Source organism: Neophocaena asiaeorientalis, unplaced genomic scaffold (genome assembly GCF_003031525.2).
Source record: "Neophocaena asiaeorientalis asiaeorientalis breed wild unplaced genomic scaffold, Neophocaena_asiaeorientalis_V1.1 scaffold165, whole genome shotgun sequence".
In the NCBI taxonomy this organism is placed as follows: Eukaryota; Metazoa; Chordata; class Mammalia; order Artiodactyla; family Phocoenidae; genus Neophocaena; species Neophocaena asiaeorientalis.
Genome location: NW_020173918.1, coordinates 2,236,963 through 2,257,063, shown reverse-complemented (window position 1 = coordinate 2,257,063; position 20,101 = coordinate 2,236,963). Strand labels below are relative to the sequence as shown.

Below are 20,101 nucleotides of genomic sequence, written 5' to 3'. Positions count from 1 at the left end.
TTTTTTTTGCGGTACGCGGGCCTCTCACTGTTGTGGCCTCTCCCGTTGCGGAGCACAGGCTCCAGACACCCAGCCTCAGCGGCCATAGCTCACGGGCCCAGCCGCTCCACAGCGTGTGGGATCTTCCTGGACCGGGGCACGAACCCGTGTCCCCTGCATCGGCAGGCGGACTCTCAACCACTGCGCCACCAGGGAAGCCTGCTTAGTACATTTTTCTTTTTCTTTTTTTCATGATTACGTTCACATGAACTAACAGCATGATGTAAATGACCTACTGGAATAACCAATTTTATTCCAGAACTACCAATCTTTCAGAAAGGTAAACAGGTGATAAAAGAGGCCTCAGTTTGACTAGCATGGAAGAAATTACTTCTTGGCATGTTCTCTGGTGTTGGTAGCAAGGTGCATCCCTTCCTCATCCATCTTCTGGATTCTAGTCCAGAAGAACCCACTTCTAAAAGGAAACATTTAAAACCAATTTAACAATCAATCAAAAGCATTTTTATAGAAATTTCATTTGCTGTAAACCTGTATTTATTAATCTGAGAGGGCCCAAGTGCCAATCTTGTGACTACTTATTATTATTTCTGTTGTTAATATCAATAACATTTTACAATGTATGATATTTTACATTGAGAAGGCGTGTCTCATACCTTTGTTTTCATTCCCAATAGTCCTGTGAAGTAATATTATCCCCATTTTTCCTATGAAACTGTGACAGCTCTGGGATCTTATAAAATCTGCTCTGCTTTACTCAGACTGTAAATGACAGAGAAGAATTGGTCCTTGGATACCCTTTGACCTGCAGGTTCCTGCTCTTTCAACCACGTGTAACATTTACTTTGAGTAAACTAGGGGACTCGGCTAACAGAGGTGATGCAAGACAGGCTCAGTATTAAGGGAAATCTAAGAGCAACAGAAAGACCATTATAACAAAATAGTGAGTTCTAGACTAATAGTAAGAGGACAAAATTATTTTGTTTATGCATGTCATCTTGTCTATGTCTATATTATTTTTATACCAAATATAACTCTATTTTGTGTCATAAAATTATTTTTAAAGTATAGAATTTTTATTTTACTTAATTTTAATTCATTTTTTCCATGTCTATTTACAGGTTTTTGTTTTTTTTTTTTTTCTTTTGCAGTATGCGGGCCTCTCACTGTTGTGGCCTCTCCCGTTGTGGAGCACAGGCTCCGGACGTGCAGGCTCAGTGGCCATGGCTCACGGGACAAGCCACTCCGCGGCATGTGGGATCTTCCCGGACCGGGGCACGAACCCGCGTCCCCTGCATCGGCAAGCAGACTCTCAACCACTGCGCCACCAGGGAAGCCCCTATTTACAGCTTTGACGCTAGGATTCACTATTTTTTAGAAATGTCACTCCTGAGTAGGAAGGTCCTTGACAATGTTTATAATTGGGCTAAAACTCATTCCACTGTCTCTAAGTGATATCAATTATGCCAATTCTCAGATCCCATATTATCATATGCTTCTGTGATTATTTTAGAAAAATAGTTGCCATTACTATGTCACAGAAGGACCCTCTTTTCGATTGGTTTGGGATGTCTGCCTGATTTCTGCATTTGTCTCAAACACAGGAAACAGGGCAATTAACAACTGAAGTTAGCTATTAAGGCAAATTTCAAAGTAGCATTTGAAACGATGAAAGCCAAGGTAGGGATGGCAGCAGATGGAATGGGAACTGAAGGGATGGGTTTGTGATATAATTCCACTAATCAAAAAAGCAAGAAAGAGCTTCCCTGGTGGCGCAGTGGTTGAGAGTCCGCCTGCCGATGCTAGGGCACAGGGGTTCGTGCCCCGGTCCGGGAAGATCCCACATGCCGCGGAGCGGCTGGGCCCGTGAGCCATGGCCGCTGGGCCTGCGCATCCGGAACCTGTGCTCCGCAACAGGAGAGGCCACAACAGTGAGAGGCCCACATACCGCCAAAAAAAAAAGCAAGAAAGAGTAGTCTTTTTTTTTTTTTTAAATATTCAAAACTCAACCTGAAAGTATTTTCATCATCAAATTTCCTTCTGGAATAAATGATTAAAACTTAATTTAAAATCATAGATAAGCAACAAGGGTATACTTTAGAGCAGAGGGAATTATGGCAATTATCTTGTAATAACTTAGAATGGAGTATAAACTGCAAAAATACTGAATCACTATGCTGTACACCTGAAACTAATATAATATTGTAAATCAACTATACTTCAATTTTTTAAAAAAAACCTTAACTTAAAATCATATAAATTCCTATCTGGAATACCTTAAAATGAAACTACCCAATTGTATTTTAAGCTTGTGCTTTAAATATGCCCATAAAGAGGAAGTAGTATTAATAGATAGAAAAAAGCAGCAGTCTGGGCATCGGGAGACCTGGTACTGACTCAGTATACTCTGTGACTCGAAGCAACTTTTCAAGCATTCTGCACATCCATCTCCTCATCAAAAAAAAAAAAAAGAACAGTTGGGTCAGAGAATCTCCAAGTCTCTTTCAGCTCTAGAGCTCAATGTTTGTCAGATTGGTTGGAGAGGTTGGTGGGAAACCTTTCATTGGAGTACAAGTACTTGTAGCTGAGTGTACAGTTGAAAAATTGCCTTCTGCCAAGTCTTGGGATCTTACATAACAAGAGAGATCAAATAGAAAATGGTCCAAACTCCGGGTCAACCAGGTGGCCGCTCCCGTTTCTTCAGCTAAGATCTGAGTGTAGAGCCCTGAACTGAACTTCTGATATCATCCAGATGTTAGCAGGACTGGAAAGCCTTCCAAAGCACAGCAAAACTTTTTGACCTACCTCCTAGAGAAATGGAAATAAAAGCAAAAATAAACAAATGGGAATAAATGGAACTTAAAAGCTTTGCAGAGCAAAGGAAACCATAAAAAAGATGAAAAGACAACCTTCAGAATGGGAGAAAATATTTGCAAATGAAGCAACTGACAAAGGATTAATCTCCAAAATTTACAAGCAGCTCTTGCAGCTCAATATCAAAAAACAAACAACCCAATCCAAAAATGGGTAAAAGACCTAAATAGACATTTCTCCAACGAAGATATACAGATTGCCAACAAACACATGAAAGAATGTTCAACATAATGATTTCTCACTAATCATTAGAGAAATGCAAATCAAAACTACAATGAGCCACATCTTCTTTATCCATTCATATGTTGATGGACATTTAGGTTGCTTCCATGTCCTGGATAGCACAGGTAGATCAGCTTTGTGACCACATAGAAGGGTGGGACAGGGAGGGTGGGAGGGTGGGAGATGCAAGAGGGAAGAGATATGGGGATATATGTATATGTATAGCTGATTCACTTTGTTATAAAGCAGAACCTAACACACCATTGTAAAGCAATTATAATCCAGTAAAGATGTTTTTAAAAAAACACAGCAAAGGCCAACATGTTTCCTGGTGCTGACATTCTCTTGTTGGCAACTGGGCATCTATTTGTGTACATTGTAACAAAAAAAGAAAATTTCAAAACTCAGATGGGGTGATCTTGTTCTCAAAATTCTAGAGCTATTTGGCAAGTAGAAAACTATCCTGACTGGCTTTATGAAGCCTAATTATTGTCCCTTCAAAGACACTGAGTATAAAATAACTACTAATTGTTCAAAAAATCACTTGATAAGTATGGAAAATCATAAAGAATTACGTGACCACAGTGTGTCTGCAGCCCAGAAATAGCCATTGCTGGCACTTGTGTGAATCCATTTCTCTCTTCTTGGATGTGAGTGTATCAACACAGGCATAGTGCTTGTTTTGTATACTAGAGTACAGGCATTTCCTTAATATTATTCCATATCTTTGAAAACATTATTTTAATAGTCCACTATAAGAATCTATTAAGGGCTTCCCTGGTGGCGCAGTGGTTGATGCCCCCGTAACCGAAAAAAAAAAAAAAAAAAAAGAATCTATTAAAATTGACTCACCAAACCCTTATGGTTAGGTTAATTTGTCTCCAATATTATGTTGTAATAATACTGCAAAGAATATTTTTGAACAAAATTCTTCACCTGTCTCTTTCATTATGATCCTCCATCCTCCATTCTTAAGTGTGCAGATAAGTCTTGTTAAATTTATGTGCAGAAAGAATGCAAAGCTTTGAATGATGCAGTATAAACATGATACATGTGTTTGTAAGGTCATGGATGCTTCAGTTGAGGAATGACTGCAAAACTTATGATATTCTTAGCATGAGGATTGTACCTAAAAGAAATAAATGTATGAATCCGCAAATATTGGGGTACAGGTATCAAATTAGACATGTCCATTTTGAGGTCATGAATTCTCTTTACCTGTCAAGTAGCTGGATTTATTCATAATTATAGTAGAAAGCCCTCATTCAGGTGATTTGAAGAACTTTTCAGCCCAGTAAAGTGTCCAAATTGTGTTAGCAAAGACAAGAATAAACATTTTAAACCATTAAATACTATTAGTATCATATATATGTGTTATGCAATGTCATTCTTCATGTTCAAAGAAGGAACCATGGGACTTTGTTCTGGTTGTACAGAAAGATGTACAGAAACATGGCCAAAATGAAAGAAAGGGCTGCTCTGGAGATTTCCTCCCCAGCTCTTGGGCTTAATTTTCCTGTCTTCTGACCTTGCCTCAAGCCATAATATGCCTTACCTTTGCATGGTTCTCTGTGGTTTGCAATTTTCTCATTCAGTTCTTGCAGCACCACTCAGAAAGGAGATTTATTTTTATTGAACAGACAAGGAAATGGCCAATTAGAGAATTTAAATGACTAGCTCTATGTCACTTAGCTGGGACTTAGTCAGATTTCTTATAAAAATAGAGTCCTCCGTAAGCATAGCAATAAGGAAGCGTACTGCAAAATGTAAATCATATACCTGTGTTGGGTCAAAACTTTCATTGATGATGAGAGAATGCAGCATTAACATGAGAAAATTATTTGTGTGTCTTGTTTTGGATTGTTCTTCTTCCCCATAGATAAAAGCCCGTCGTGGTAAAAGAGATTCAGGGCAGAGGGAATCTCCCCCACAAAGTGTGGTACCATTTCCCAGAGGAGCCAAATGGATGAGAAGCCTTCCACCAGGAAAGGTAAAGTCACATCTCTCTCTCTCTCTCTCTCTCTCTCTCTTTTTCTTTAAAATTTATTTATTTGGCTGCACCGGGTCTTAGTTGCGGCATGCGGACTCTAGTTCCCTGACCAGAGATCGAACCTGGGCCCCGCTGCATCGGGAGCATGGAATCTTAACCACTGGACCACCAGGGAAGTCCCAAGTCACATCTTGTATTTGCAGGCTACCTTATGGAAGAGTGGAAGTTTTATTTCCACATCCTCGTTCTGCATTCCTTCTCCTTTGTTTTTTATCAAGCCTCCCTGTTGTGGAGATTCTCCCAGTATAACATTGGACCAGATCCAGCCCCTCATTCTGTTACCTGCTACTTTTTCCTTAGGGAGCCCCAATGAGGTATCTATGAGAAATTACGTCAAATGATCACTGAATCCCAGGACATAAGGAATGGAATGAGTCCAGAAAAAGTCATTTTAAACAAACCCCTAACCCATATATGAGTTCCTGCTACAATATCTTTGCTATGTAGCTGGTTATTTCCCATGAGCTTTGGAAACCTCCAGTAATAGGGAAATAATTCTTTTGCAGGCAACCAAATCTCATCCCTGAGCCTATTTGGCCATTAAAAATTATTTCTCCATTATATATATTTTTTTATATGTTTATCTGTTTCTTCACAGGTTCTCTCTTTGTTTCTCTTTAGTCCCATTTCACCAAATGTGCAAAAAAATTTAATCCATCATTCATATGGGAACCCTTTCAATATAGGCCCATTGTTCCACTTCACAGGGACCTAAAAGAATGTGTTGCTCTTGTAACAGAATGACGGTTCCTCCAGTACCGTATCACCTACAAACAGTAAAAATGGTTCCCCATATTAGTTTTTTTTTAAGCTGAATATATGTGAAGGCAGAGCCTAGTGACATCCAACAAAAATACTTCCAAGTGAACATTACACTAAGGAGTTAGTGGTTGTGCTCATTTATACACTATATATCAGGTATTTTAAAAGAGAGCCCTTGGGACTTCCCCGGTGGCGCAGTGGTTGAGAATCTGCCTGCTAATGCAGGGGACACGGGTTCGAGCCCTGGTCTGGGAGGATCCCACGTGCCGCGGAGCAACTAGATCCATGAGCCACAACGCTGGAGCCTGTGCTCCACAATAAGAGAGGCCGCGATAGTGAGAGGCCCGCGCACCACGATGAAGAGTGGCCCCCGCTTGCAGCAACTAGAGAAAGCCCTCACACAGAAACGAAGACCCAACACAGCAAAAATAAATTAATTAATTAATAAACTCCTACCCCCAACATCTTCAAAAAAAAAAGAAATAGCAGAAAATTTCGAATTAGGCATGAGCATGAATTAAAAGTAATAAAAATAAATAAATAAAAGAGAACCCTTGGATGGTAGCTTAATTCAAAGGCAGCTCTCTAAGTATAAACTTTCAAGCTTTATGGTAGATGTATATGCAAAACAGATGGGACCACAGACTTGAGACTAGGAGACTCAGGTTCTGTGACTGGCTCTTCCCCATCTTCCTCATTCACTTTATTTTGGAACAATGTGACATAAATGCCTTCATTTAATTTTTCTTATATCTTCATCTGCTTCCCACACCTCTGAAAAAAGGCCGTATTTGTTTCACTTTATGGTAAGATCCCCGATTTATTGTCTTGAAGCCAACTAAAGAATATGACAAAGAAGGGTTGTAGTTATGATTATTTCGGTGAAAAAAGATAGTGGGACTGCATGAAATCATCTGTAGTTTTCTCAGACTTAGCAGTGGGAGAAATGGAAAGAAGGTGATCTCAGTCAGGATACTCACTGCAGACATCTGTGTTATTCTCTAGTTCCTGAATTCTGTTCATTACGCTATGGACTGGCTCTCATCATGCACTTCTCAAACTTTACCGTGATAACCCAGCGTGTGAGTCTGAGCATTGCAATCATTGCCATGGTGAATAGCACTCAGCAGCCTGGTTTATTCAATGCCTCCACAGAAAGACCTCTTGCATTCACCCTCAATCACTCCAACAGATCCACCAAGGAGTTTAATTCTGGAGTAAGTATAATGGAGAACAAGGCTCTTTGTTGAGAGGGAAAACCCAGTTTGAAAGGAAGAATTGTATCTTGATTCTGTGGCATATAGAAGCATGAATTTTCAGTGGCAAACTAAAAAGGACTGGAAGTATTTTTCTTTGAGATATTGCTTCTCTGTGATTAAAATAGTCTCACTGAGATTATTATGATTACAAGGTTGGGGGTAGGGACTATAGGAAAAAATTGTGAACACTTCTAGAAAGGAATAGATTACTGGGTATCTTCAATGAAAAACTAGGCACTAGGATGTATCTAAGCACATCCTTCTGCCTGATTTTAAGCAGGTCTCTGTACTTTTCATAGTCTTTGAGCCATTTTACAACTCAGTAAGTTCTATATAATAAACAGTAATGCAAATGATTCTTGCCCATAGCTCTGCAAATGAATTTTGTTCTGAGAAAAATCAATTGCTACTCTCCTCCACTTGCCTCTCAGTTAAATAAGCCAGTTTTGCTATATATTTAAAATCGATTTCAGCATTACTTCCCACTTATAAATGTGTGGGCCTTTGAATTCTCCTTTGGGCCAGTTGTAACATCTTACCAATTCCCCCATTAATCAATGAGTTAAATAAAATCTTTATTACATGTTCGTTTTTAATTTGTATAAGAATCATGATTATAACCCATTTAAATTTTTTCTTTAAACTAACATTTATTTTACATTTCTAAAGTCATCCTCATATTTTATGATTTTGTTACCTTGGAGCCAGCTTACTTATAATGACCTCTCTTTCTCCAGTCTTTCTTCCATCATTCATTCTACACATTCACACACCTGTGCTCAAGAATCCAGAATACCTTCAAGTCACGAACTCCTCTCTTGAGATGCTGTACTTCTCCAGAACCTGGGCCCACTTCTCAGCACACTCATGTCTGCTCTCAATGACCCAGGGAGAGTCTTTGCTCTGAGCAAGTTAGAGTCCTGGTTAGTTTCACTGGGTATCATTCCAAATACTGCAAGTCCACTTTTGCTGTTTTTCTTCAATAAGAATGAGTTTTCCTATTTCTCTTTACACAAATCATAGGCATTCTTCAAAGAATGGTTCAAGTACTCCTTCCTTCCTGGGACCTTCCCAAAATTGTTCTTCCCTTTTCTTAAAGTCCCTATTTTACTGCCGTTCACCCTCAAACTTGAATTCTGACATGAGTCATATATCTTGTATTATTTATAGTTATTTTAAGTGGACAAAATATTTCATATTTTACATTGTTTGGCTCTTTACTTCAATTTATACCATGATGCCATGTATCTAGTGGTCTACCAAAATTATTTATTGGGTTACATCAGAAGAAAATGTGATCTTATTAATGTGTAATATGTGTCTTAGGAAGTCACCTCTGCCAGGGCAGACCATGGTTCCTAAACTTGATTTTAGGGACTAATTTTGATAAGCATTCAGTAAAGATGTGTTTTCCTTATTATTTAAAATGAGAGTCAGCATGTCACCTGACTTATTTACTAGAACCAAAATAGTTAAAAGAAGCTCTTTCACTATATTTCATTTACATCTTCCTATCAACTACCTATGTAATCATTTCTTTATCTCTTTTCTTCTTCATTTCTCTATTTTTTTTTCCTTTTCTTCTTCATTTCTCTATTTTTTTCTCCCTCTGAGAGGAGCAAATTAGAGATATAATTGGTTGTTTGGAAAAGGTGGAATATTTGTTTGGTAAAAAATGGAGGAAAGCCAAAATTGATATTTTATAGGAGGGTCAAAACCCCAAGCAGCTCTGGCTATAAATTAGAATTTTTATAAAAGAAATTCTTAGCAAGAATTTTCCTTTTTTTTCCCCCCCAGGCCTCTGTATATGAATGGAGCCCAGAGACTCAGGGTATCATCTTTAGCTCCATCAGCTATGGGATAATACTGACTCTGATCCCAAGTGGCTATTTAGCAGGGATATTTGGAGCAAAGCAGATGCTTGGTGCTGGTTTGCTGATCTCCTCCCTTCTCACCCTCTTTACACCACTGGCTGCTGACTTTGGAGTGGTTCTGGTTATTGTGATTCGGACAGTCCAGGGCATGGCCCAGGTAGCCGGTTACTTTCTCATTCTGTGCGGGATATGGATTCCTGAATTCTACTAGAGATCAAGAGTCTTAATGATTTTCATTTCAGGGAATGGCATGGACAGGTCAGTTTACAATTTGGGCAAAATGGGCTCCCCCACTTGAACGAAGCAAGCTCACCAGCATTGCGGGATCAGGTAAGGATATGCATATAGATCACAACTTTGTTATCTGCTTCACCCTATTACATCTTTCCTTCTATGCATAGGATGGTTTGGGGGACAGGGAGAAAAGTGCTGTAAAAATATTCAACAATGTAAGACAGTCACATAACAAATAAGACAGATACATCTGTGCTGTAAAGCCACTAAGACTCAGAAGCAGAAAAGACCATTGAGCATTGCGAGGGTAGTCAGAAAAGCATTGTAGGGAAAACTTTAGAACTTTAAGAATTTGCAAAAATAGAAAAAAAAAACCAAGTAAACTGCATAAACACCATTTTAGCAAAGATATGCAAATGCGAATTAAGACTATCAGTGGTAAGGAGATAAATCAGTCTGGAAAGTAGAGTTTCAAGAGCCCACATTATTCTGAGTTCTTTACTCTTCTGAGCTAACATTCACAATATCCCTTTGAAGATAACTTTTAACTCTCATTTTCTTTTCTTTTAAATTTATTTTATTTATTTTTTACACAGCAAGTTCTTGTTAGTCATCCATTTTATACACATCAGTGTATACATGTCAATCCCAATCTCCCAATTCATTACACCACCACACCCCACCCTCCGCTGCTTTCCCCCCTTGGTGTCCATACGTTTGTTCTCTACATCTGTGTCTCTATTTCTGCCCTGCAAACCAGTTCATCTGTACCATTTTTCTAGGTTCCACTTATATGCATTAATATACAATATTTGTTTTTCTCTTTCTGACTTACTTCACTCTGTATGACACTCTCTAGATTCATCCACGTCTCTAACAAGTGACTCAATTTCATTCCTTTATTAGCTGAGTAATATTCCATTGTATGTATGTACCACATCTTCTTTATCCATTCTTCTGTCTATGGGCATTTAGGTTGCTTCCATGACCTGGCTACTGTAAACGGCGCTGCAGTGAACATTGGAGTGCATGTGTCTTTTTGAATTATGGTCTTCTCAGGGTATATGCCCACTACTGGGATTGCTGTGTCATATGGTAGTTCTATGTTTAGTTTTTTTAAGGAACCTCCATACTGTTCTCCATATTGGCTGTATCAATTTACATTCCCACCAACAGTACAAGAGGGTTCCCTTTTCTCCACACCCTCTCCAGCATTTGCTGTTTGTAGATTTTCTGATGATGCCCATTCTAACTGGTGTGAGGTGATACCTCATTGTAGTTTTGATTTACATTTCTCTAGTAATTAGTGATGTTCAGCAGCTTTTCATGTGCTTCTTGGCCATCTTTATGTCCTCTTTGAAGAAATGTCTATTTAGGCCTTCTGCCCATTTTCTGATTGGGTTGTTTGTTTATTTAATATTGAGCTGAGTGAGCTGTTTATATATTTTGGAGATTAATCCTTTGTCCATTGATTCGTTTGCAAATATTTTTTCCCTTTCTGAGGGCTGTCATTTCATCTTGTTTGTAGTTTCCTTGGCGTTGCCAAAGGTTTTAAGTTTCATTAGGTCCCACTTGTTTATTTTTGTTTTTATTTCCATTTCTCTAGGAGGTGGATCAAAAAAGATCTTGCTGTGATTTATGTCAAAGAGTGTTCTTCCGATGTTTTCCTCTAAGAGTTTTATAGTGTCCAGTCTTACATTTAGGTCTCAAATCCATTTTGAGTCTATTTTTGTGTATGGTGTTAGGGAGTGTTCTAATTTCATTCTTTTACATGTAGCTGTCCAGTTTTCCCAGCACCACTTATTGAAGAGACTGTCTTTTCTCCATTGTATATCCTTGCCTCCTTGTCATAGATTAGTTGACCATAGGTGCTTGGGTTTATCTCTAGGCTTTCTATCCTGTTCCATTGATCTATATTTCTGTTTTTGTGCCAGTACCATATTGTCTTGATTACTGTAGCTTTGTAGTATAGTCTGAAGTCAGGGAATCTGATTCCTCCAGTTCCATTTTTTTCCCTCAAGACTGCTTTGGCTATTTGGGGTCTTTTGTGTCTCCATACAAATTTTAAGATTTTTTTTGTTCCAGTTCTGTAAAAAATGCTCTTGGTAATTTGATAGGAATTGCATTGAATCTGTAGATTGCTTTGGGTAGTATATGTGCTGCCGAAGCGAGCACTGCTTTGGGTAGTATAGTCATTTTCACAGTATTGATTCTTCCAATCCAAGAACATGGAATATATCTCCATTTGTTGGTATCATCTTTAATTTCTTTCATCAGTGTCTTATAGTTTTCTGTATACAGGTCTTTTGTCTCCCTAGGTAGGTTTATTCCTAGGTATTTTGTTCTTTTTGTTGCAATGGTAAATGGGAGTGTTTCCTTAATTTCTCTTTCAGATTTTTCATCATTAGTGTATAGGAATGCAAGAGATTTCAGTGCATTAATTTTGTATCCTGCAACTTTACCAAATTCATTGATTAGCTCTAGTAGTTTTCTGGTGGCATCTTTAGGACTCTCTATGTATAATATCATGTCATCTGCAAACAGTGACAGTTTTACTTCTTCTTTTCCAATTTGTATTCCTTTTATTTCTTTTTCTTCTCTGATTGCCGTGGCTAGGACTTCCAAAACTATGTTGAATAATAGTGGTGAGAATGGACACCTTGTCTTGTTCCTGATCTTAGAGGAAATGCTTTCAGTTTTTCACCATTGAGAATGATGGTTGCTGTGGGTTTGTCATACATGGCCTTTATTATGTTGAGTAGACTCCCTCTATGCCCACTTTCTGTAGAGTTTTTATCATAAATGGGTGTTGAATTTTGTCAAAAGCTTTTTCTGCATCTATTGAGAAGATCATATGGTTTTTCTTCTCCATTTTGTTAATATGGGGTATCACATTGATTGATTTGCATATACTGAAGAATCCTTGCATCCCTGGGATAAATCCCACTTGATCATGGTGTATGATCCTTTTAATGTGTTGTTGGATTCTGTTTGGTAGTATTTTGTTGAGGATTTTTGCATCTATATTTATCAGTGATATTGGTCTGTAATTTTCTTTTTTTGTGACATCTTTGTCTGGTTTTGGTATCAGGGTGATGGTGGCCTCGTAGAAGGAGTTTGGGAGTGTTCCTTCCTCCGAAATTTTTTGGAAGAAGGATGCGTGTCAGCTCTTCTCTAAATGTTTGATAGAATTCACCTGTGAAGCCATCTGGTCCTGGACTTCTGTGTGTTAGAAGATTTTTAATGTTGGTGTCTATTGTAACTTCTCCTTTTTCATTTCTAATTTTATTGATTTGAGTCCTCTCCCTCTTTTTCTTGAGTCTGGCTAAAAGTTTGTCATTTTTGTTTATCTTCTCAAAGAACCAGCTTTTAGTTTTATTGATCTTTGCTATTGTTTTCTTCTTTTCTATTTCATTTATTTCTGCTCTGATCTTTATGATTTCTTTCCTTCTGCTAACTTTGAGTTTTGTTTGCTCTTCTTTTTCTAGTTCCTTTAGGTGTAAGGTTTGATTGTTTATTTGAGACTTTTCTCATTTGTTGAGGTAGGCTTGTTCCTCCAACACTAGCAGGTAGGTCTGGTTCAGTCTCCTATGGGGTCACCGTTCCTTCCCCTGGGTTCCGATGTGCACACTACTTTGTGTGCCCTCCAAGAGTGGAGTCTCTGTTTCCCCCAGTCCTGTTGAAGTCCTGCAATCAAATCCTGCTAACCTTCAAAGTCTGATTCTCTAGGAATTCCTCCTCCTGTTGCCGGACCCCCAGGTTGGGAAGCCTGACGTGGGGCTCAGATCCTTCACTCCAGTGGGTGGACTTCTGTGGTATAAGTGTTCTCCAGTCTGTGAGTCACCCACCCAGCAGTTATGGGATTTGATTTTACTGTGATTGCGCCCCTCGTACCGTCTCATTGTGGCTTCTCCTTTGTCTTTGGATGTGGGGTATCTTTTTTGGTGAGTTCCAGTGTCTTCCTGTCAATGATTGTTCAGCTGTTAGTCATGATTCTGGTGTTCTTGTAAGAGGGAGTGAGAGCACGTCCTTCTACTCTGCCATCTTGAACCAATCTTAACTCTCATTTTACAAAGGAGGGAATTAAAGTATGCAGAGATTAAGTAAATTTCCCAGAGACAAATAAATAGCTGGCGGTAGAACTGAGATTTGAGACCCAGCAATTTGGTCCCAGAGTGTACACTCTCAATCACCATGCTACCCTCCCCCACCAGAGCTTGTGATCGTAAGGACTTGATAACTACCTCATTGCTATTTGCCCCAACTGGTAGCACTGAGAATGTGTACTTGAAGAACAGAACTGAGGGTCATCAAGCCTCTCACTCCCCAATCCAATGCATGGCTGCATCCTGCAGATTTTTACTCCAAAGCCACTGTCCTGTGTGGCTCCTTCCATTGCAGTGGTCAGCATCTCCTCTATCTACAAATGCTCAGTTGGTCTTCTCTCTCCTCTAGCTTTGTTTCCTTCAAACTTCTCATCAAAGCCAGGTTATCTCCCTAAAGCACAGACAGGGCATTTTTGCTAACCTGCTTGGGAATCTTCAGTGTGTGCCTTCATGATTACAGACGACTGACCTCCTTATTGCATGGATATAAAGATGCTCTACCATTTGGTCCCAACCTGCCTTTGCACTCAACATCCCTCTGTAAGCAATGCTCAGACTGTAGCATGTATAGTCTGCACTTAAATTCTCTCTGGCTCTATTTCTACTGGCTCATTTTCCTGGAAGGTCTTTTGCTCCCAGCTTCTTTTACCAAAATTCCATCCATCCTACTCTTAGCCCATGTAAACAATTTGTGAATCTTATCATCAGTTTTAATTTTCTCATGTATACTTTCAAAGAAAATTGTAGTTTTATTATCATATTTATATTCCACATTCTTTTTTTTCAAATTGCATATATTGGGACCCATTGAAGGGGTCATAAAATCAATTAAGTAGGTCAAAACCAGTATTTTTAAAATGAAACTGAATAGAATAGAATGGAAATTTTGGGAGTGAATTGCACACGGTAAGACTAAGTATTGATTCATGAAACTCTTGTTTGAAGTGTGTGTGTGTGTGTGTGTGTGTGTGTGTGTGTGTGTATTTGTGTATATATTGTGTTGCCGTGAAAGATACATTTCTTATTATGGGTCTCTGAAAAATATGTTCAGACTCCAAGGTCTACATTGTATTACACTTATAATAGAGAATTTTGTTCACGTTTTTCTCTGCAACTGGGCTGAAATCCCCTTGAGGTCAAGGACTTTATCTTATTAATTTTTGTAAGAGTTTCCTTTTCTGTTGCCAACCTCATATTGCCCCTGCCAGAATGTAACTCTAATTATAAGGAAATACTGGTGGGCTATGTTTGCAGAGAGTGTCTATGACAAACAAAGGGATTTGTATTTGGTCACATTGGAGTTAAGGAGCCGTTGAAGTGTCAGGTGGCATATTGTTATTATTGATTATTTCTGATTACTTCTCATGACTTTATTGGGGGAGATCTGTGAGCTGGAAGAAAGACTCTCATCACCCAGTAATTCTAAGTCTGCCACCTCTTTGTTGGGACAACATCCAGGGAAGTCACTCAGTCTCAACCTTTGCTATTTTCCTCAGTGTTTTTTATCCCTCTTCTCTTCAGGGGCAGCGTTTGGGTCCTTCATCATCCTCTGTGTGGGGGGACTAATCTCACAGACGTTGGGCTGGCCTTTTATCTTCTACATCTTTGGTGAGTCACTTTCTCTTATCTCCTAACACCTCCACTTCCCAGGCATTTGTTTTTATGCTTATGTTACCTATCGCCCACATTCTTCCCATTTGAGAGAAAATGTCCATTGTTAAATGGGAGATGACGAAGAATGTTGAGGATTGGTAGATTTCTTAGTCTAGTCTAAGAGATGACCATCTGCATGGTGCTGACTTCTGAGAAATCAGGAGTGTAGCCTCACACACCCACCCCAGGCATCTTCTGTAGAATCTCTGCCACCACGTCTGAAACACCAGGTCTAGTTGCTCTATATGGTTAATATGTCAGAGCTGGTGAAGCACATTTTCAATATGTCTTCATATTTTATTATAATTATTATTTCTGCCAAGATGCCCTTAACCTATTTTCTACCAGGTGAATCTTGCAAAGCTCAAATTAAATGTACACCTCCCTATGGAGACTACCAAGACTTATCCCATCAGATTAAGTCTTTCTGTCCTCTATGATGCTTACTGATAATTTCTTTTCTAGGCTGTGTTGGCATGTAATTATTTATTTCCCCTTCTCCCTCTCCACTAGATTATGAAATGACTGAGGCAAGAACTTCATTCCATATTTTTTTTTATCACTTTGGTACTATCATAATGCCTGACTTATAGCTTTATAAATAAAAGAATGGATAAATCCAGTAATTGGAGGAAATTTAAAGAACATTAGTCCACAGAGTCTTTTAACATAGAACCTCTTCAGGTGACAAATCTCAGCAATGAGACAAGTTTCTATTCTCAATATGGTTCCAGCTAGGATGGCTTTCTCATTAATGATGCTAATCCCAGGTCATTTTTGTCCACACATGTTGATCAGGTACTGTCAAGAAATATTTTTCTGGAAATCCATAATGGATGTATTGTTTGAATACAAATAACACTGTCTTTTGCAAATGTGTTGGAAATTTTTCCTTGTTACACTCATTTTATGGCAGGTTGTTTTGTATATGGATGAATACTTTTCTCTTCAATCCTGACTATTCAGATCTTCTAAAATAAGACAGTAATGTGTGCATTAAGAAGTTGTTGCTAATGACACACCATGATATATCCACTGGAGTCTGAAGAGTAACTAATCAGCTATACAGTGGTACGTTCATGCTCCTGCTCTGTCGAGAGGGCTCTGACATTGACAAGTGGCACTCTACATTTAGTCAAAAGGAGATTTGTAGATGAGTTGAGATGAAGAAGTGGGAAACTTTAGGTCATGGTGGTGGAACAACCATGAATGGATATGTGTGTTTTGGGGTGATGTGTGCTACTTCAGAGGAAATTCCCTTCCCCTAGCACACAAATCTACCTGAAAACTAATTGGATCCCAGCTTCCCAGGTAGCATTGGCTGTGTCTGCTGTCTCCTGTGGTTCATGGTGATTTATGATGACCCCATGCATCACCCATGCATAAGCGTCAGGGAAAAGGACCACATCGTGTCTTCGCTGGCTCAACAGGTACAGTGCAGCCCTTCTACCTGTGGGCCATGCAGAGAGCTCCAGGGTAGGGTGTGGGGCTCTCAGGAGAGGCATCCTCTGTCCTGTTCTAATACCCATACTGATTAGATATTTCCTTTCAGTCCAGTTCTCCTAGACGATCTGTTCCCATAAAGGCTATGGTCAGATGCCTACCACTTTGGGCCATTTTCACGGGTTTTTTCAGCCATTTCTGGTTATGCACCATAATCATAACTTACCTACCAACGTACATCAGTTCTGTGCTCCACGTCAACATCAGAGATGTGAGTATGCTTCCTGTACTTCTATGAACATGATAATGGCAATAAGAAGAAACAGTTCTTTGCTGCCTACTACATTCTGACTTCACACATAACCACTCATTTAACCCTCACGATGATTGAGAGACATTGTAATGATTTCCATCACACAGGTGTAGAAATGGGGACACAGAGGGGAGATGACTTGCCCTGGATTACACAATTACTGAGTGGTAGAGCTGCTGCAGTATCTGTGTTCTTAACCACTCTGCAATGCTGCCATACGAGCTGATGCTTCAATTTCCCTTAGAAATGAGTAGTGCTTTTCTCTGGAGGCCAGTGTAATGCAAGTTCTGGCTCTCTTACCTGAGGAAGTGTTCTCCTCATGTGGAAAAGGATGCTAATTTCCTTAAAGCAACTCCAAGTGTCAGGAGGGTGGGCTAATGGTTGGTCTGTGTAACTGATAAGCTCTGGTGCCATATGCGCCTCTGTAACTACTTACTGTATACATTTCCTCCCTTCAGAGTGGTGTTCTGTCCTCCCTGCCTTTTATCGCTGCCTCAAGTTGTACGATTCTAGGAGGTCAGTTGGCAGATTTCCTCCTGTCCAGGAAGCTTCTCAGATTAATCACCGTCCGAAAACTCTTTTCATCCCTAGGTAAGGATGTGGGGACTCGGTTAACCAATCCCTTTATCCACACATGGTCAGAGAAGTTTCCTGATGGTGTGTCCCCATTGCCCAGGGCTCCTCCTTCCATCGCTGTGTGCTGTCGCCCTGCCTTTTGTGGCTTCCAGTTACACAACAACTATTATTTTGCTGATACTTATTCCTGGGACCAGCAACCTGTGTGATTCAGGATTCATCATCAACACCTTAGACGTCGCTCCCCAGTAAGGTTTGACCTGTTTGTTCCCCTCCCCCAGGCCCTTCCGGAGGTTTAGGCCTCAGTCTTCTAGCAACTGCTTCCTGTTGTTGACACGCACAAAATGATGGCAGAGTAATAACAAATAACTAGAAATGTCAGTATGTGGCCATGACCTAAGGTGTTTTTAGAGAAACAGTGCCCAATCTTGGCCAGTAACAAGTAAATGAAACTTCCTTAGCTTCTCCACTAGAGATTAGACTGTGTGTTCTGGGAAAGGACCCACACACGTGTTTTGGAAAAGCTTCCAGAGTGTTGATGATATTAGCTACCACATATGTATACACCTGTCCTGAGCCAGATCCTATTCAAAGGACTTCTCACGTATCAACACATCTGGTCTGCATAACTACTTGTCCTATTGTTATTCTTACTTTATAAGGGAGATGATTGAGGCACAAGAAGTTTAAGTGACATGCCTGAGGTCACACAAGGGCAGAGCCAGGATTTGGACCCAGGCCGTCTGTCCAGTGTATGTTTGTCCAGTGTATGTTGTCTCATCCACTGCGCAAACTGCCTGCCGTGCTGAGATGCTGGAGTGGGAACCTGGGCTCCTGAGAGACAGAATTGTTTCCTAGTTGTTGAGTCGCTGGATAGGTGATTTCAGGTTTGGCAAACAGACATTGCCCTAACTATCTTGAAGTGAACAGAAAAAACTGCGTTAGGCTAAATGACTTTACTATTAGAGCTGGACTGCATTAAAATTGAGTTGCTGAAAAGTGAAAGGCAGCTTTCTATATAAAATCATCTCCCCGCAGGTATGCAAGTTTCCTCATGGGAATCTCAAGGGGATTTGGGCTCATCGCAGGAATCATCTCTTCCACTGCCACCGGATTCCTTATCAGTCAGGTTGGGCCAGTTTACTGAACATCTGCAAGTGGCAGGTATTGTTTTAGGCACTGGGGATTCACAACAGGGCCTCTGTTCTCAAGGATTGTATGGTCTGATGGGGAAAATAAGCCTGGATGCCAACATAATTACTCTATTCTTAAGGGACTCTAAATCAGAGTCTGGTAGTTCACATTTCCCAGGGAAAGAGAAGTAAAAGCTGAATTTCTAAAAATGAATAGGTATTAGATTAATGAAAATGAGCAGTTCAGGCAGAGAAAATAGCACATATGACTTCCTAGAGGAACAAAAGTATGAAACAGCTCTTAGTTATGACCAGAGTGAATGATACATGTCAAGGATAAGAGATGAAGACACAGGATCAGAAGGGGAAGGTTATGAACAGTCTGTTCAGATTAATTCCAATTTCTAAAAAAAAATCACAAAATGGAAACTCAAAGGGTCCCAAGGCCAGCTTGAAGAGAGGTTAAATTTTGGGTGGAAAGAGAAAGGCTGTGACACAAAGCAGGGAGCATAGCCCGTGAGGCTTGCTCAGTACCAAGTGTGGGCTGGTAGGGAGGATGCAAAGGCAGAACTAGGCTGGGATGGCAGGATGACATGATCCAACTTACAGAAAAAGATTTGTTTTGTTTTCAATACATCTCTAGGTGATCTATTTTCAGGTTGATTTTAACCAAATTGCTAGGAATCCACTTTGACTATAATGCCAGAAATGAACTGTGACTTACAAGGGCTGGATGAGGAAAATCATACAGTCAGACCAAATGTAACTCACATCATATTGAGATGTCCATCCAGGGGGTTGGTGTGATTGATGTCAACAGTCAAAAACAAAACAAATCAGAGAGAGCACAAGAGTGAAAATCTTAAAGCTGTTGTTTTAGGCATAATTTTAAATGAGTAATAATGATATTTTCAAGAATGTTGAGATCCAAATTTCTAGAAAAACATTAGTGTAGGTTAATTTATTTGGGTTTAAAGAAAAGCTCATCCAAGCCAGAACCCAGTGTTCATTTTAGCATCCTCTTGTTTCCACCAGTTTCATAAAACCTTCTTTGAGAATTCAAGGTGCTCAGTGGTTATTGCATATTGTTCCCTAGATTCTTTGTGATCAGTGTTGCAATATACAAAATGGAGGATTTCTAGAACTAGTGGAGAAGCAACTGTGAGGCTGATAACTCTGTGTATTTTTTTTTTTTTTCCTCCAGGATTCTGTGTCTGGATGGAGGAATGTCTTTTTCCTTGCTGCTGCTGTCAACATGTTTGGCCTGGTTTTTTACCTCACATTTGGACAAGCAGAAATCCAGCACTGGGCCAAAGAGAGGACTCTTACCCGTCTCTGAGGATATAGTTGCAGACTTAAATGTAGTACTGACCATTAGCTTTTTCAACATTTTTTACTTATCATCATTCTTTTTTCATATTCTTGGCCATAGGCTCAGCAGTTCTCAATTTCGGTTACATGTTAAATTTCCCTGGTGAGTTTCTAAAACATACAGATGAATGGGCTCTACTCAAGAGATTCTGAATGAATTGGTCTGGGATAAAGCCCAGATATCACTAATTTTTAGACACTCCCCAGGATTTCTAACATGCAGCCAGGGTTGAC

General features: G+C 39.6%; 1 protein-coding gene across 1 annotated transcript; it reads left to right on the top strand.

The window, feature by feature from the left end:
• Nucleotides 1–5,055: 5,055 nt before the first annotated feature.
• SLC17A2 (solute carrier family 17 member 2) lies at nt 5,056–19,835 on the top strand. The gene is made up of 11 exons (XM_024751987.1): nt 5,056–5,083; nt 6,911–7,122; nt 8,962–9,195; nt 9,281–9,368; nt 14,900–14,986; nt 16,343–16,461; nt 16,584–16,745; nt 17,246–17,378; nt 17,464–17,611; nt 18,402–18,492; nt 19,701–19,835. Exons 1-11 carry the CDS (start codon nt 5,056–5,058, stop codon nt 19,833–19,835), a joined length of 1,437 nt encoding a protein of 478 aa, XP_024607755.1.
• The last annotated feature ends 266 nt before the right edge of the window (nt 19,836–20,101 follow it).

Excerpts from the sequence above, each read along its gene's own strand:
- SLC17A2 (XM_024751987.1), top strand. The coding sequence starts at position 5,056 with ATGGATGAGAAGCCTTCCACCAGGAAAG. Across the intron at positions 17,612-18,401 it reads ACCTTAGACGTCGCTCCCCA|GTATGCAAGTTTCCTCATGG; the intron begins GTAAGGTTTGAC and ends ATCTCCCCGCAG. Across the intron at positions 18,493-19,700 it reads CCGGATTCCTTATCAGTCAG|GATTCTGTGTCTGGATGGAG; the intron begins GTTGGGCCAGTT and ends TTTTTCCTCCAG.